The following is an 18,318-nucleotide window of genomic DNA, read 5'->3' as shown; positions in this document are numbered from 1 at the left end:
CCGACGCACCAGGTCCTGTCCCTCAAATGGGTTAGAGCAAAATTTGCTTGCGTCTCCCACTTCCTGTTGCAACTTTATGCACATATTACTGCCTTGTCAGCCTAACTCGCCCTCTCTTCTGGAACATAAAAAGACGACAAATTCGCAGCAAGGTTGTATTAAAATAGTCAATACATTTTTATTGTTAAATCTGCATGCATTTCTTTATACGGATAAGATACAAAATTTGCCCCCTTCACCCTGTGCCCTTGCCAGAACTGCAGCCATTGACTTTGTGGCCATGTCCATAACGAAAAATTAAACTTAATTCCTTGCCTGTTTAACTGTCACAACTCAGTCAGAGGAGTTTCCTTCACTCACATACCAGGGTTGAATTTTTCTAACTGCTGCCAATTTCATTCTTCTTATTGAACTAAATGACTTTTTTGAGGCCCCTTCCAACGTTAACATTCTATTCTATGGGTGTCAACCATGCTTATATGACAGGGTTGCCAACTTATCAAAAAGAAAAACAGCCTGACCTGCTCCTGTGCATTTATCAGCAGCTTGATCTGCAAAAACCAACAGAAGATGTTTCCCATGGCATGGAGATGGTACTTGTATGCAGATCTAGTTGTAGTGTTAAGGGCAGCCCTTTCCTATCGGATGCTGTGGGACTACAACTCCCTGCACTGGCTGTGTTGGTTTGAGCTGATGGGAATTGTAGTCCAAAACATCTGAAAGGGCACCAGACTAGGGAAGCCATAGGACCTGCAAGTGCCAAATAACGGGAAGAGACGGGCAAACTCATTGTAAGGTACAACTCAAAAGAGATTCATTTTCACCCTGTCCTTCAACACGCAAACGATCCTGAATCAGGGTATATCAAATATAAAATGAAACTTAACAGTACAACAATTCCAGTAAACAAACTAATATTAATATGAAATCAAGCAGTATGACAACTTACCCTCCTTACTACAAAAGTCAGTGGCTTAATACATCAAGAACCCATGTCATAAAAAGCCTGGCTAAAGAAGTAAGTTTTCAGCTGGTGCCCAAACACCAGCTGGATCTCAAGAAGGAAGTCATTCCAATGCCAGGGAGCCACCACTATGGAGGCCCTTTCATGAGCTACGGAAGTACAAACTTCACTTGGTGATGAAGTAACTTATCCCCCAGAGACGCTGCCTTTGGGTTGTAGTTTTGTAATGGTGTGTGTATGTGTGTGTGTGTGTGTGTGTGTGTGTGTATATATATATATATATATATATATATATATATATATATATATATATCACAATTCTTTGGTGACCTTCAACAGCAAAATCAGTTGAAGGTTATCTTTTGTTTCCAGGATGAGGAACCTGTGGCCCTCCAGAAATAGAAATTGTTGGGACTCCAAATCCCATCATCTCTGGACAGCATGGCCAGCAGTGAGGGATAATGGAAAGTTGAAGTCCCAGCAACTTGTGAAGGGGATAGTATTCTCCGATTGTATTTGGATCAGAGGATTCCACTGCAGCAACCAAGCATGAAGAGAAACGGACTCCCTTCTCACCCCATTAATGTCCCTTGTGGGAGAAAGGTTCTTCCACTGCTCTGCCCCAACATTGACAACTGCCAATTGGGGGCGTCCTCTGTTGATGCTCCAGCAGTCCTCCGTTACAAATTCCCGTCACCCTCGGCGTGGGGCGCCTTCTACGCCAGCCAGGATGGGGGCAAAACCTCAGGGGCGGCAGTGGCAGTCTCGTTCCAGGCGGATTGCTCGAATGACCAACGAGCCGTCCTCTTTGAGGAACACGAAGGGCATCGGTGCCCGGCGGGTCTGGCAGCAGTGTCTCTGTTGAGAGAGAAGCAGCAGGAGGAAGGGCTCAGGTTCAGTCCTTGATGGCATCTCCAGGCAGGGCTGGGAGAGACCCTGGTCTGAAACCCTGAAGAGCTGCTGCCAGTCAGTGCAGGCAAAACTGTGCTAGAGGGATCTGGCTTAGTAGAAAGCAGCTTCCTGGGTACAATTTATTCACTTACCATCCAAAGATAACAGGAGGGCCAACCCTAGCCTTGTTTCGCTCTCCGGAAGACCAGAACACAAGAGGGAGCCCTTAAAAAGGCCCATCCAGGAAGAGAACAGCAAGGACCCTAATGAGCTGCTGCCAGTCCGAGTGGGCAATACTGAGTTATGTAGACAAATAGCCTGAACGGGAATAAGGCACCTTCTTAGGTTCCCTGGGGGAGGGACTATAGCGCAGTGGGAATTAACCCCTGCTTTGCAAGCAGAAGCTCCCCAGGGTCATCCCTATAATTGCTGATTAAAAAGATCTCATCCATCTCAGAAAAGACTTCTCTGCCCGTGATCAAGGCCAGATCCATCACTTGGCATCTTGACAGCAAGAGCCAGAGATCACTCCCCGCCCTTGCTCTGAAATCTGACCTAAATCTGCATCATTAGATATAAATTGACATGTTGCAGAATTGTGCCCTGAAATGTTTAGGTCACCAGCGATACCCCCACAGCTTCCTATGTCCCAGAGGAGGGGCCCATACATAGTCAGGAGCAGATTCCCTTGTTTGGCAGCCCAGAAGGTCACACCTTCGATCCCTGCATCTCTGGGAGCAGATGCTGGGAAAGACTCTGGACAGGCACTGCCGGTCAGAGCAGACTGTACAGGGTTAGCTCAGGAGGTGCGCAACCTGTGGTTCCTCGGCCTAATTTCATACGGCTCTCTGAGAGGCGCTCTGTACCTGCTTGGCTTGCCCATCTGGCCGACGGCTCGGCTGCTCAAGTCCGCAGTCTTGAATCCAAAGGGCCAGCGGAGGGGCCTTGTCCTTTCGTCGGCAGCGGCACCCGAGGCACTGGGTGAAGACGAAGGACACCGGGTGCAGCACCCAGCTTTGCCAGCCAAGATCTGGGGGAGGAGGAAGTCCAGAAGGAAAAGGTGGGTGAAGATACAGGAAAGGTGGTGGGGCAGGAAGCTGCAGTGCAGACAGGGGGTCATTCTCCTCCATGAAACCCCTGGATTAGGGGAGGGGAACTTTTGCAGGATTCCAACTCCCAGCAGCATGGCTAATGGTCATGGGGCGATGGGAGTTGTAGTGTTGTAGGGCCTGACAGATCCCCTACACCTGAGGCTGAAACAAAAGGGTTAGGTGAGAGAACCCTCCCTCTTGCCATTTCTACATTCTAGACCCCTCTCCAAATCTGCATTTGTTTTGTGTTTGGGTATCTGAGTGTATCATGCAGTTCACCCCTCAAGGGGGCAGCACAGTTTAAGTGGAAAACATGGCTGCCACAAGTGCATTGTGGGTAATACTCTTGAGAAAATGGAGGTAAGAGTCGAAAATTGCTGGAATGCTTCAGAGTGCATTAACATTTATTAGCATTAGTAAACCGGAACCTGAGGAGACTGTCGATATTTTTGTTCTTTCAGGTCGGTTCTTAAAAGTGCCTCGTTTCCTTGGCTTTTAATTAAACGGCTCCACTATCCAGCCAGGATGGGCAATCTCAGGTCTGAAGGTAGCTTTTAGGCATAGGAGCCAACCCTTACGGACCAAAGTCCCTTTGTCTCCCCCCATAAAATATTTGAGGGGGCTGGGCCCCCCAAAGTTGATGCTATATTGCTCTTGGCAAGTGTCCCTATTTTCCAGGGACAGTCCCAGGTTTGCAGAAGCCATCCAGGTTTCTGATTTGATCCTAGAATGTCCCACTTTTACTTAGGAAGTCCCTATTTTCACTGGAGAAATGTTGGAGGGTGTGCACCTTCCACTTTTGCCTCTGAAACCCTGGGAGACCTGGGATCTTCCCTTCCCTTTCGACGGAGGGAAATCATCCCTGATTATCTTCAGCCCCAATAATGCCCCTTTGCTTGCCTGGTGGGAGGATAGAGAAAGGTGGGTGTGCAAATGAAGCTTTGATTCCCCCCCCCTTTGCCACCTTTCCCTCTGGCACTGCCAACCACTGCCCAGTGGCTCCTGGAAGGTTGTCTAGAAGGGAATGCATCCCTTAAGAAAAGGCTCCCCACCCCTGGCTTAGCATTACCTTCCAACGTGACGCGGTGGGAAATTTGGGTGCAGCTTTCTCTTCGGACCAGCAGTGTCTCATTGGACGAAAGATCTGTTTGGGGAACAGGTGGGAGAAGAATGAAATTCGAAAGGCACTTCCTTTATTATTAGGACTAAGGAAAAGTCCACAAAATAGTGGCAAGGTTTTTAAGTTGTATTCATTCAACTTGTTTTTATTATTGCTTGTTAGCCGCCCTGAGCCCGGCCTTGGCTGGGGAGGGTGGGATATAAATAAAAATTATTATCATTATTATTATTACTAAGGTTTGTGGGTTTCTTGGAACTCTTCCCCAGCCAAATATGTTACAGAAAGGATTGGGGGGTGAAGTGGGCTTTGGGGAGATAAGGAACCTAAAACGGATACAAACATTAGGCTTGATTCTGCAGACATAAAGTCACCTCAGATCCAAGGTTGAGGTTGCAGGCTGTATATGTCCCTCCCAGGGCCAAATTAAGACCTTTTAGAGACCCAAAGCACTTAAAAGATTATGCTGGCCCGCACCATATTGATTCAAAATAAAAAGCAATATTATACTTTATAATAAAAAAAGGAAAAAAAAGAAAGCATAGATTTATTGCAGCACATGACGGGATCTGAACTCCTCACATTATTTTGATCTAGATTAGTAGGAATACCCCCTGGAGATAAGTAATAAAAAGAAAACAGAAAAATTGGGGGAAAGTTTGTAGTGGAGTGTAAGGAAGCCTAACAAAGTTGTGATTTTCCCCTTGATGGGAGGTATTCCTACTAATCTAGATCAAAATAATGTGAGGAGCAGTGTGGAAGTGATATTAATTTGGGATTACCAGCAGGTGTGTAACAGTTGCTGGTCTCAATAAATGTCCCTCAGTTTTGGTCACTCTCCCCATTCCACAGATGGGACTACCAAGGCTGAAAGTGAGCATTTTGCCCAACATCTCACAGCAATTCCTTGGCAGAGGGAGGAATTTGAACCCACATCTCCAAGCTTCCGACGCATCAACACTAGGTATGTTGAGCTTTTCAGACCGAGCTGTTTGCTCCTGTCAATCTCAGTAAAAATGTCTGCCAAATTGAAAAGATGGACCTTTCCCCCCGCATGCTAGAAAAAACTTCACATGCTGCATTTCTGTCTGTTGGGCTGCTCAGACAGCCATAAAAACAGGGCTTTAAAAAAAAAGAAGTAGCAGCAACTTTTATTTCAGTTTAATTAGCGGTACTTGGTGAGGCAAAAGGAAAAGGAAGATTATGGTTAGGTGAGTTTATGCAGAGGCTTAAGTAATTTCAGAAGCTGTGCTTTCTGACCCATAAGCCCCTCACTATCAGTGGTAAGTGGTGAAGGAAAAGACACTCTGTACATGCTTTAAAGGTAAAGGGTAAAGGGACCCCCGACCATTAGGTCCAGTCGTGGCCAACTCTGGGGTTGCGGCGCTCATCTCGCTTTATTGGCCGAGGGAGCCGGTGTACAGCTTCCGGGTCATGTGGCCAGCATGACTAAGCCACTTCTGGCGAACCAGAGCAGCACATGGAAACGCTGTTTACCTTCCCACCGGAGCGGTACCTATTTATCTACTTGCACTTTGATGTGCTTTTGAACTGCTAGGTTGGCAGGAGCAGGGACAGAGCAACGGGAGCTCACCCCATCGCAGGGATTCAAACCGCCGACCTTCTGATGGGCAAGTCCTAGGCTCTGTGGTTTAAGCCACAGCGCCACCCACGTCCCTTGTACATGCTTTAGGGAACTGATATTCCAGGGCAGCCTTGGCGTTGAAAGCAGATCCTGGAGCCAAGGCCCAATGCCGATCAAACCCCTGCCTTGGGGTTGGGATAAGTGGGCAGGTCAAGGTGAGGGATGCAGAAGTGGGGTGGGAATGAAGACTCACTGAAATGCTGCCCCCCACTGGACAGATCCGGCAGTTCCATCATTTCCCAAGCTTCATGCGCCTGCCTCCTTGTGCCAGCTGCGATCCTGGGAGGGCTGTCCAACCGGAGCAACCGGAGCGTGGCAGAGCCCACTTCCTGGAGGGCCCGCTCCCTGCAGCTGCCGGAGGAGACAGAACAGGCAGAGATCAGCTACAGGTTCTACAGCTTGCCAATGTCGCTTGGGGAAGGGCAGATCACATGCTTTGCATGCAGAAGGCGCCGGGTTCAACCCCCGATGGCATCTCCAGCTAGGGAGAGATGCTGCCAGCCAGTGTGGACATTACTGAGCTAGATGGCCCAATTGTCTGAGTTGGTAGGAGGCAGCTTCATATGTCCCTCTGCTGTTGCAATGCCACTTCTGTTTGAGCTTTCAAAACCACACAAGCACAGCATGGGTTTCATTAGCGGGGGAAACGTCTCTCACCCTTGCAGGAGAGGTAGCTTGTGCAAAAAGGCACAGGTATGAATTTGGGAGAAATAAGGTTCAGTTTGCATTATCACAGGAGCCTATCTAATTTGGGTTTCCTGAAACAATATGTGAAACAAATCTTACGACACCTTCTTTCCTCCAAAAAGCTCCTTTTATCTTCACAACATCCCTGTGAGGTAGGTTAGGGTGAGAGGCAGTGATTAGCTCACAGTCACCCAGTGAGCTTCATAGCTGGGCTGGGATTTGAACTCTGGTCTCCCAGACCCTAGTCCAACAGTTCTCCAACAACAACAAAATTGCACAAAACTGTATTAGGGGAAAGTGTGCAGCAAAATGCACACATCTCGGTGAAAATGGTATACAAAGCCGCACTGATTTTAGGACAAATTGCTTGCAGAGATTTGTATATTAGGAGAAATGTGCAGTAAAAGCTGGCTGTTTTTATGAGGAATTTTTCAATAAATTGCAAACTGCTGGAGAAATGTTGCAAACTGAAGATTAGAAAAATGAGAAGCTGAGACAAAATGGGGCAGACTCATCCGTCCCATAGGCACAGGAGCAATCTCTTCTGAGGTTGCCAACAACAACAAAACAATATAGCCCTCCCTGCTCTTCTGCTTTTAACAGCAGCTTGACGGGCAAGGGATTAGCAGGGGATGCATTCCCCCTTTAATATCTGCCAATAAAGCTGCTATAAGAAAACGGAGGAGCAAAAGCTGGCTGGGAAACTGGCACCCAGTTCACTGAACAAGCAGGAGCCTAAACAAACCGAGAGAAACATCCATTGTTTCCAATGCCTATTGTTACTCAGATAACCTGCTGAATACATCAATTTCTAAAAGGATTGTGCTTTCCCTTCCACCACAACTCTGTCCTCCAGAATGAGCCTCCTCTCTCTGTTTTAGCTCACCTCCCGGCACCACACAGAGGTATGACTACAACAAATTTCAGGTGGCCTTTTCTGTCCTCTCTCTGCAACGCAGTTCTCCACCTTCGAATTTAGCTACACAATCCTCCTCAGCCAAATTAATTTAATTTTTATAATTTATTTTAATAATTTTAATTTTAATGAAGCAGAACAGGCTAAGGAGGCCATTTCAGATCTGGAAGGGGCTCCTGGATTTCTAACAACCTGAGTGACATCGAAACAGCCAAAAGTGACACAGGTATAGAGGGAGCTGCCCTCTACTGAGTCAGGCGACTGGTCCATCCAGCTCAATATTGTCAACACTGGCTGGCAGCAGCTCTCCAAGGTTTCAGGCAGGAGAACCTGGAGCCTTCCCCGAATTAATATTGGGGAGTGATTCAGGGGCAAAGCCACCCAAGCAAACATCTGGAGTTCAGGGGGGCTGACTAGTTAACTAGCTACTCCTTCCTTGAAGGTTTTAAAGCAGAGGCTGAGTGGCCATCTGTCATGGTTGAGATCCCTGCATTGCAGGGGGTTGGACTAGATGGCCCCCAGGGGTCCCTTTCAACTCTACAATTCTATGACAGCATCCCTGACAGCCTGTGCCCAGCCTTTCCAGCAAAGAACAGCATACCACCTCCCAAGGAGGACGCCTGTTCCACTGTCAAAGAGTACTTATGGTTAAGACGTTTCCCCCTAACATTTAGCCGAAATAATCCTCCTTGCAAACAGTACAGGCAATTATCTTTCCCGCCAAGCTGGTGCTGCTGACCAGCCTGGCCATGGTTGCCTTAACGTCCCTTAAAATTGTTACTGTGCTCACAGGAGAAAAGCAGGAAGCAGGTCCTTGGTCCATCTAACTCAATACTGCCTACACTGACTGGCTGAGATTTATTTCCTAACAATGATCCTCTGTCTAGGTGATAGATATTCTACCTTTTGCACAAGCCACAAGGTGGTTTATAGCAAGGCAACCATGCCGGCTGTCCCACAAGGACTGGACTAGTTGGTCTGCATTGAAGCAAGCTGAGCTAGCAGAAAGCGGCAGGGATAAGTTTGAATTGATTCCTCCCAACGAGAGCCCTTTTCGGACACAGTCCTATATGCCTACTCACCTGGGAGGAAGTCCCATTGAACTCATTGGGCTTACTACTGAGAAATACATGTGGGATTGGACAGTTTTTGTTGGCTGTAGCAACAGCAAGGGGAAAGACCCAGAACTCTTTTATTATGCTTTTAGATGTGCTGGAAGCCGCCCAAAGCTGGGGTAAAAATAATAAAATTATTATTAATATTAATCCTCACCTCCCTTTCCTGTAGGTGCCAGCCCCACTGGGGAAGGGCTGTGGCTCATTGGTAGAGCATCTGCTTTGCATGCAGAAAAGCCCAGAATCAGTTGTGCTGGACATCTCCCTGTACGGCTTGCAATGTCCCCTGCCTTGAAACCCTGGAGAGCTGCCAATCCGTGTGTTGGACCAGTGGCCTGACTCAATCTAAGGGAGCTTGCTGTGTTCCCATTGCATTCGGTAGGGCTTACTTCTGAGTAGGCACAGTTAGGACTGCACTTTAAAAGACTGCAGCTCCAAATCCTTTGCAAGCTTTGTAAGCCCCTTTCAAACGCGGCAGAGTTTGCTTCCAAGTAAACACCTGTGGGAAAATGCTGCACAAGCTTGTGCTGGATCAGAAAAAAGGGCTGTCTAGTCCAGGATCCTGCTCCCACCACTGGCCAGCCTTTGGGACCCTAACAAGCATGTGTTAGGCAATGGCCATTCCCTGATGTTCACCCCCAGCAGCTGGCAATGTCCTAGGATAGCTTGCCCCTGACCATGGGAGATCAATTTAGCCAGGATGTCTAAGACTCATCTATGGTCCTCAAGAAGTTGTCTAATTAATTTTCATTATTATTATTAAAAGGCAGCCACTGGTGACATGAATTGTGGCAGAGAGGTCTGTAAGTTAACCAGGTGCAATGGAAGCATGGGTTCTGTCTGTTCTGAAACCTCTGCCAAGCTGGTTGTGGGAAGAGGAACAACTGCCAGCAAAGTATCTCTGTTTCCACATTCTCTGCGGTATGCATCATTTCAAAAATCTCTGCCGTGTCCCCTGTAACTTTTCCGCATAGGGGAACGTACGAAGCTGCACCGTACTGAGTCAGGCCATTGGCAGGCTGGCAGCAAGGGGTCTCCCCCAGCCATACCGGGAGAGGTGCAAGACTGAAGGGGGGAAATGACTGAACCTAGGAGCTTCTGCAATGAAAGCAGATGCTAAGACGCTCAACAGGATCTCAACCCTGGGACCATCTGCATGCAAACTTTCCCTACTCCCCTGATCACACAGTCTTCTTCGTTACCCTAAATAACAACCCTCTTCTCACCTGTCATCACATCCCAACGGACCAGCCCCACACCCCACATTTCCTTCAAGACAACACACAACACTCCCCCCCTCCAACACCCATTTTAATCATCACAACAAACTTGCTAGGTACGCTAGGCTGCGGGGGGGGGGGGGGAGCCTAGCTAGAGAAGAAGACTGACCCCAAGCCACCCAGGGAGCCTCAGACTTTAGGTTTAGGACAGGTATTAAATCAGAGCCTCAGGTCCAGCCACCGCACCAGATAGTATTCCCAAATTGCAACCACAAAAGGATCTGGCCAGCTGCTTACCTCTCATTGAGGGTAACGACAGACGACTCGAGCGGCTGTTCTTCATCAAGGCTGGACTCCCGGAGGAGGCCGAAGGACCCCCACGACGACAGCCCTGTCAGCAACCCACTCACAAGCACCAGGTGGAACATGGCGCACGCCAGGAGGGTGCCACGCCAAGCCAGGCGGGCAAAGCCAGGGGGGAGAGAACAGCGGGGGTGCAGGGTAGCCTAGCCTGGCCAAGAATGCCAGCTAGACTAGGCGGGCGAAACTGGCTTGGGCAGAGCAAGGATGGAAGCAGAGGGACTGTGAGAACCCACTTTTATCTGCCTCTCCCCCAACACTGCCGTGACCTTGGCATTTTTCACAGGCAGGCTTGTGCCTTCCCTCAGAGGAATTGGAGAGGCAGCATCACGCGCCAGCTTCTGGGGGCCGTGTCCCAGCATTCGCCCTCCCACAAAAAAACCCTACCTTGTGCGGGGCGGGGGAATTAAAACCAGGAGCTGAGATTCAGCGTCAGAAGAACATGCTTGAAATAGCCCAACTCAGTTCTGGAAGGGTGGGCAAAGGAACTTCTGGGCATAAGCAGAGTGCTTAAAAAAATAACAAAAACCAAACATCTGCACCTGGTGCAGGTCCCATTCCTTTCAATGGGGGCTGTGTGGGAGAACATTTCTGCTGCACTGGACCTGTTGGATTCCATGGTGGCGGCTTAAAAACCTTGTATTTTACCTCAGCCTGGGTGTTTCAGAGGCAAGATTGTGTCTCGCTGCATTAATGAACCTAAGAACATAGGCCTCCTGCTACCCTTAGGGGCTGGCTGCCCGCTGGGGGTGTCTCCTGGGCTATGCCTCCACCCATCGTGATTCAGAGCGGGCCTCTTCTCCACTCCTGCCACGGCCTTTGATTGACAGTTCAGCTGTCAGATAAGGTTCATTTGACACCTTCATTCACCCCTTTTTCCCTGAAAGAAAAGGGGTGCCATTTTGTGGTTCACCTCAGGGGCCAAATGTCTTCCGCCAGCCTTGCTTCAGCTGCTGTCACTGAGGAAGGCAGTGTGAAGGCCAGCAAGCTCTGAGGTTCTGCGTAGATGGCCTATTTCTGGGGTACATGCCTCTGCTCCCACCTCAAAAAGCTGTAGCTCCTACACAGAGGCAGAATAAGGGAGTAAGGAGGGCTGGCTGTCAGGCAGGCAGGCAAAAAACCCAATGCCTTTTCCTTCCCCCAGTTGTTACTGCTTGATGGGTCTATTGAGCAGGACTAACAATGGCTACAACCCTTGGACTGCACAGCCCTTCACAAGAGGGTTCAGAGCCTTCAGAGAGAGGACTGTCCTCTGCAAAAGGGAATGTTCTGACTCTGCCCATCACTTTAAATTTCCCACAATGCACCAGAGACCACTAAATAGAATCACGCTGGGACATTGTCGTAAATGTAAGATTACGAAAAATGAAGAAAGACTCACTTAGAAAAAAGAAGTTTATTGCAATCATTTTTGTTATTTATTTATTCATTAGTGGGGTGGGGTGGGGAAGCTTTTTCAATTTGCGTGTAAGAGTCAAATCTTAAATCTGATGTAAATATTTATGGAGAAGTTGTTTAGTGTTTGCAGATTACTTTAAAACGGAGACAATCCAACACTATTTATCTTCAGTTCTGACTGAATGAATTACATAATTCATACCTGGCTCATCGTCGTTTTCTTTTTATTTCCAGAAAAGGAAAATTTATTGCATTATCATATTGTATGTGTGTGTTGCACCTTTAAAAAAGTGTTTTGCAGTTTCAGTGCATGATGAAAGTACTCCAGTTTTCAATAAAAAGATTATTTCATTGCTTTTGTAAAACCTACCACTTTTAACTTTCCGTGAGGCCACAGCACATCCTGACCACCTTGATGAGACGCCTTCAGACCTAGAGGCAGCCCTGGCTGCTATAACCCCATCAATTGCTATTAGCCACAACAAACCCTCTTTGTCCAGAGGCAGTGTGTCCTGTGTACGTGATGGATGCGAATAACAAAACCACAGGTGCTGCTTGTGAGAAGGCCACACTGTTGGAGGTAAAAAGATGATGGGCTAGATGGGCCTTTGGTCTGATCCAGCCAAGGAAGGTTTTTTTGTTTAAATTGCTTAAAATGTTTACTCAGTAGATACAAAGATCAAGCTTTGCAAAAATAATAATAAAAGAAAAATATATTTACAATAACTGTAAGACATGTTTGCATCTTGTCATATAATTTGAGAGTACAATCAATCGTGTCCTTCACTCCAAAATTCATTGATCCTCGCCAAGTCCTCCTAAAATGTTATTTTCCAGATTTTAGCAATGAAGATTTTTTTGCAGCTGTTAATAAGTTAGCTAGCTATTATTTTTGAATCTGCATCTAATACTTGAATCTTTCAATGACCCAGAAGCATTTTTTATTTTTTTTTGCATCTAGAGGTAGTGACTGTCCTCCTAGCCAAGGTTGCTTTTAAGTGTGTGGGGTTTTCCCTTTCATTCCTTATTAAAAATAAACCCAAGAAACAGTGCCCGCTTTCATCTGACAGGTTGGGGGGTGAGGAGGAGACCTCGACTTCTCTTTTCTCTTTCCCCTTTTCTCCCCCTCCTAAAAGCGAGACATTCCTGCGTTAACAGGGAACTCTTGTCTCCTTAGCCTATAAATAGCGTCCCAGGTTGACTTGGGGAGGGGGGGCGGTATGTGTGCATGAAAAAAAGTGTGTGCAGGATGGGGGGAGCAACATGACCGAACGGTGGAATCTGCTAGGAGATTAGCCGTCCGCAGACACAGCACACTGCACCTGCTCCCAAGGTCTTCACATCAAGGGCTGAGGGTGGGAAGTGGGGGGAGTTGCTAACTGGACTGAAGCATTAAATTAGCTGCAGCCATGGCTGGGCGAGGGGGGGGGCGGACAAGATGAGGGACTAGTCTGCGGGTGCCTGGCTCTTTTGAAGTCAATCCAGGCCCTTCTCTCTGAATAGTCCCTTTTCTTTAAATAATAATAATAAAAGGAATTATCTAGCCCTTTGCGATAAGGATGGGCAAAGGGAACAGCGGTGCTGTCAGGACAGGGTTTAGAATTGTAGAGTTGGAAGGGACCCTGGCGGTCATCTAGTCCAGGGGTCTGCAACCTTTAAGACAAAAAGAGCCACTTGGACCCGTTTCCGAAGGGAAAAAAACTGGGAGCCGCAAAACTCGTCATTATAAAAATAACTTTTTTGTCACTTTTTTATTATTTCTTTGTTTGACCCCTCAGAATTACTCCTCCTCATAGAAATAAACGTTAAATTAATAAGTTACCTTTTTTGTGTGTGTGTGTTCTTCACTCCCCTTCAAAACAGTGACCAGCGTACATGCCCCTTACAATGTAGCGGGCGGGCGGGAAGGTGACGTCGGGATGGTGCGTGACTAACGCACACACCGCCCCCATGCGACGTCACAGCCAGTACAGCGCCCGCCACAGTGGGGAGTGTCGGGGCGCACAATGCGCCTCCTCCCCTCGCTAGTATCCGCCCCGGAGCCGCGGCAAAGGTGCGAAAGAGCCACATGTGGCTCCGGAGCCGCGGGTTGCAGACCCCTGATCTAGGCCAACGCAGGAATCTTTTTCCCGAACACGGGCCTCAAAGCCACAACCCTGAGATCGAGAGTCTGCCGAGTGAAATGTCAAGAATAGAAACATAGGCAACTGCCTTACACTGTTAGGCCCCTGGTCCATCTAACTTAGTATGGTCTCCACTGACCAGCAGCACCTCTCCAGGGTTTCACATGGGATGTTCCCAGCCCCAACTCTACAGCTGGGACCTTCTGCCTTCAAAGCAGATGTCCTGTCCCTGAGCTACAGCTCTTATCCTCCAAACAGAGTCACAGTCACATTTTCAAGTAGGACACCTTGAACTGGACCAGGTAGCTCACTGGCAGCGAGCCGGCACAAGGCTTTGGGGCTGGCGATGACCCACAGTGACACTCGCCAACGTGGCAGCTACATTTGGCACCATCTTCAAGGGCAGCCCCAAGTAGAGCGCCTTGCAGCAGTCCAGGTGGGAGGTGATGGGCACCTGCGGCCAGGAACAGCCACAGCTAAGGCACCAGCCGTAAGTGAGCAGTTTGTCAGTTTGGGCACATGGAGTTGTCCTTTCCGCTGAAAAGTCCAGAACCGGAGTCTGTTCCTCTGCATCTTCTTGTCCTCATCATGTGATTCACCTAACCGAGAATCCGCTTGTATCCAGATGCAGAGAATAAGCTCTGCTACTTGGGATGGGAAACCTGCAGCTAAGAATGGGTGGATCTGTTTGTTTTTGTTTCTTGTTTTTACGGTCTTAAACCCAACTCTCTATATTTCAACATCAGTCTGCAATTATTTAAAGTGTCCTTGTTAAAATTATCTATCATTTGAGAGCAGATTTCTCTTAATGCTGTCAATTTTACCTAATGCACATTTTTGCAAAGCTGCTACCGAGTGTGTTTGTTCTTTTCACTAATACTGTACTTAAAAAAAATAAATATGACTTGATTGAAGAACTGCATTGCAAAATACAGAGAAGTGTGAATTTCACAGGGTGCAGAGGAGGCAAAAGGGATGTCCTGGGGCTGGATATATCCATGAACTGAAACCCACATGCCTAATCTATGAAAATGCCTTTGTCTGGGTTGCAAGGGCCATTCTCATTTCTGCAGAACAGCTGCCAGAGGCAGAAGAGCCAGACTACTCCCACCCCCTGCAATTAGCTGGCAATCTTGTGAACCACATCCTCTCAGGGCCAAGCTTTTGACTCTAAAAGTGTCTTGTTTTTAACACCTTAAGTGTGCAGTAGGTTTGTCTTTTCAAACTGAAAGTTGCATCAGCTGGGGTTGGGGATGATAAATTAGCTGGATCGGGTGTTTGCATTGGGGAAATTTCCACCCTGCACTCCATTTATAGAATCATAGCATTATAGAGTTGGAAGGGACCACAAGGGTCATCTAGTCCAACCCCCTGCAATGCAGGATTTATTTATTTTTGCCCAGTGTGGGGTTCAAACCCACGACCCTGAGATTAAGAGTCTCATGCTCTACCGACTGAGCAGTGGTACTACAGCTCTTCCTCGGGAGCACACGAAGGGAGTAAGGGGTCAAACTGCCCTTTCCCTGCTTGCTCCTGAGCCCTCACTGCATGAAGTGAAGGTACAGGGAATCAGGCAGAGGGGGCCTTCTTGGCAGTGGCACCTTCCCATCGTATGTCAAGGAGACAAAAGAACTACACAACTTTTAGAAGACATCTGAAGACAGCCCTGTATCAGTTTTTAATGTTTGACGTTTTATTATGTTTGTACAGTATATTTGTTGGAGGGCAGGATAATAATAATAATAATAATAATAATAATAATAATAATAATAATACAGTGGTACCTCGGGTTAAGAACTTAATTTGTTCTGGAGGTCCGTTCTTAACCTGAAACTGTTCTTAACCTGAAGCACCACTTTAGCTAATGTGGCCTTCCGCTGGCGCAGCGCTTCTGCTGCGCGATTTCCGTTCTCATCCTGAAGCAAAGTTCTTAACCCGAGGTACTATTTCTGGGTTAGCAGAGTCTGTAACCTGAAGCGTCTGTAACCTGAGGTACCACTGTAATAATAATACTCCTCTTGGAGGCCCTTCCAACTCTACAATTCTATGAAATGACAGCCTGGAGCCCCCAAAGTGGCAGGGAGGCGCCCTGGAAATTCGAACCAATGCTCAGCAAAGGCCAGGTATCATCTAAACTTCACGTAAGCAAATGAGCTGGACTGCTCAAGAAAGCAGTCTCCTGGCTGAGCCCCCGGCCTGTTTTGTTCCTCTTGGAGAAAGGGGGGCAGGAAGGGGAGCGAGAGGCCAGAATGCCAGGATTGTCTCCTTGCTCTGTTCCAGCAAACTACATCCTGGGCCTGCCAAACACCCCTCAAACTCACCCACCCCGGAGGAACAAAGGAACATTGCCAGTGGCCTGCCAAGTGGGGGGCAGGTGCCCAGACAGAGATGCTGGGGGGAGGGGGGAGAAGGTTGAGAACACGCTGCAAGCACAGGTGGGGCACAGCAAGCAAAGGGACGACCATCGCTCAAAGCCACAGGTGTGACCAACCAGGGCATTTCGGTTTCTTTTTCTAATAATAATAATAATATATTATTTATACCCCACCCATCTGGCTGGGTTTCCCCAGCCACTCTGGGCGGCTTCCAACAGAATATTAAAATACAATAACCTATTAAACATTAAAAGGTTCCGTAAACAGGGCTGCCTTCAGATGTCTTCTAAAAGTCTGGTAGTCTCTCTGACATCTGGTGGGAGGGCGTTCCACGGGCGGGTGCCACTACCAAGAAGGCCCTCTGCCTGGTTTCATGTAACTTGGCTTCTTGCAGCAAGGGAACCGCCAGAAGGCCCTCAGCGCTGGACCTCAGTGTCCGGGCTGAACAACGGGAGTGGAGATGCTCCTTCAGGTATACTGGGCTGAGGCCATTTAGGGCTGTAAAGGTCAGCACCAACACTTTGAATTGTGCTCCGAAACGTACTGGCAGCCAATGTAGGTCTTTCAAGACCGGTGTTATAGGGTCTCGGCGGCCGCTTCCAGTTACCAGTCTAGCTGCTGCATTCTGGATTAGTTGTGGTTTCCGGATCACCTTCAAAGGTAGCCCCACATAGAACGCATTGCAGTAGTCCAAGCGAGAGATAACTAGAGCATGCACCACTCTAGCGAAACAGTCTGAGACAGCCTTAATATGCAGATGCAGGCAGCCTTCCTCAAGAAAGGCAAACGCAGAGTGGCAGTGGTTTGTGAGAGTGGCTCTCTGCACATGCTCAGAAGGCTAGCCTGCCCTTGCCACACACAGGTCCCCGAGGGCCAGAAAGCCCTGCCACCCCTCCCTAGAGCATGATGTGCACTTGAAATCTTTCCGACACCCACCTGCCCTCCCAAAATAACACCCCTCTTGTCTTCCTGCCTCTGTGGTTCCTCCCCACTCTGTCTCACCTCAGCATCTTCTTCTGAGCTCTGAGCCCCAGAAGCTACTTTCACTCCTAACCACACAGCTGTGCAGATTGCAGCCGCGATGTGGCCGACAACCTTCCCTGCCGCTCGCTTAATGCTGTGGGGGCTCTGGATAGCTGCCCCCTTTGCTAGCACCTTTCTGGCCCCAGACCTGAGCACGGTGAGAGCGCCTGAAGGGGAGGGCAGAGGTGAGGGTGAAGGGGGGGCCCAGGTGGCCAAGGAGGGTGGTGTGCAAGGGATTTATTCAAGTACTATTGCTTGGCATGCCATGCCTGCCTGATTCTCCCTGATGGGGCTCCTGTGCTTTTAATAGCTGCCTTACAGGCAGACATTCAACTGGTGAAGCTTAGGAACACAGGAAGCTGCCCTTTACACTGAGTCAGGTTGTTTGTCCATCTAGCTCAGTGTCGGCTACACTGACTGGCAGCAGCTCTCTGGGGTTTCGGATTGGGGACATGGTTTGTTCATTTTGGGAGTCAAAAGCATGGGCGTCAGAAGAAAAGATGGCTGCCCAAGGGAATGAAAAACGAAGTGTCTAGGCCATGGGTAGGCAAACTAAGGCCCAGGGGCCAGATCCGGCCCAATCGCCTTCTAAATCCGGGAATCAGCGTGTTTTTACATGAGTAGAATGTGTCCTTTTATTTAAAATGCATCTCTGGGTTATTTGGGGGCATAGGAATTCGTTCATTTCCCCCCAATATAGTCTGGCCCCCCACAAGGTCTGAGGGACAGTGGACCGGCCTCCTGCTGAAAAAGTTTGCTGACTCCTGGTCTAGGCCAAATGGGGCTGCCAGCAATGGATAGAATTAAGATTGTAAAAGAGAAAAAAATGGAGGGGGGCGGGATCGTTTGTGATACTCCCTGGAGGGATTCAATTAACCCTCTCTGTGCCTTTTGCTTTTGTCTCAGTCCCAACTGACTCAGATGTTCCAGGATTTTATGAGGCAGTTCAATAAAACCTACCTGAGCCAAGAAGGTAACAGCAGCATTGATTCCCATTGGGTTAGGGTGTGGGTAAGGGAAGATGGCGGGAGGGGAGGGGTCCTCTCTGGGGAGAACAAGCCCCACACGTTGGGCACAAGATTCCTGCATTGCTGGGGGTTGGACTAGATGACCCCTGAGGCCCCTTCCAGCACTACAGTTCTCTGATTCTATGAGAGCGATAATAGAATTCACAGTCAGTTTCATGGCTGAGCAGAACCGGGTTCCTCTCTGCATCCTGGCTCTTCTGCAAGACTTTGAATATTGGCTCACCGCGACAACCCAGCTTGAAAAACTACTTGCAGCTCTTTGGCAGCAAGCAGGAGCCTCTGAGCATGAGGAGAGTGCTTTCTGAGGCTAGGCTTCTTGGGCTGAGGTTCAAGACAGGAACAAAAGAATGATGATGATGGGGAAT

At 48.4% G+C, this 18,318-nt stretch overlaps 2 protein-coding genes across 9 annotated transcripts in view; one reads left to right on the top strand and one right to left on the bottom strand.

The window, feature by feature from the left end:
• Positions 1–153: 153 nt before the first annotated feature.
• Positions 154–10,965, bottom strand: LOC310752136 (uncharacterized protein). Its single transcript, XM_083591948.1, has 6 exons — positions 9,944–10,965; positions 5,902–6,059; positions 4,016–4,090; positions 2,722–2,885; positions 1,260–1,822; positions 154–1,195 (listed from the first exon to the last, which is right to left on the bottom strand). Exons 1-5 carry the CDS (start codon positions 10,072–10,074, stop codon positions 1,709–1,711), a joined length of 642 nt encoding a protein of 213 aa, XP_083448074.1. The 5' UTR covers positions 10,075–10,965; the 3' UTR covers positions 154–1,195; positions 1,260–1,708.
• Positions 2,882–18,318, top strand: part of CTSW (cathepsin W) — a 29,002-nt gene continuing 13,565 nt past the window's right edge. Inside the window, exons 1-2 of one of the 8 annotated variants that reach the window (XM_083591884.1) lie at positions 2,882–3,126; positions 4,916–5,027. In XM_083591884.1, the coding sequence (XP_083448010.1) occupies positions 4,916–5,027 (112 nt within the window). In that variant the 5' untranslated portion in view covers positions 2,882–3,126. Of the gene's footprint in view, positions 3,307–4,915; positions 5,028–11,746; positions 11,985–15,630; positions 16,008–16,868; positions 17,083–17,159; positions 17,469–17,831; positions 17,899–18,318 lie in introns of those variants that run through there. The other 7 variants (XM_083591883.1, XM_083591886.1, XM_083591882.1 and 4 more) reach the window with 7 other exon arrangements.

This window comes from Podarcis filfolensis (assembly GCF_964270895.1).
Source record: "Podarcis filfolensis genome assembly, chromosome: 16".
Lineage (NCBI taxonomy): Eukaryota > Metazoa > Chordata > Lepidosauria > Squamata > Lacertidae > Podarcis > Podarcis filfolensis.
This window is presented reverse-complemented; position numbering and strand designations above follow the sequence as displayed.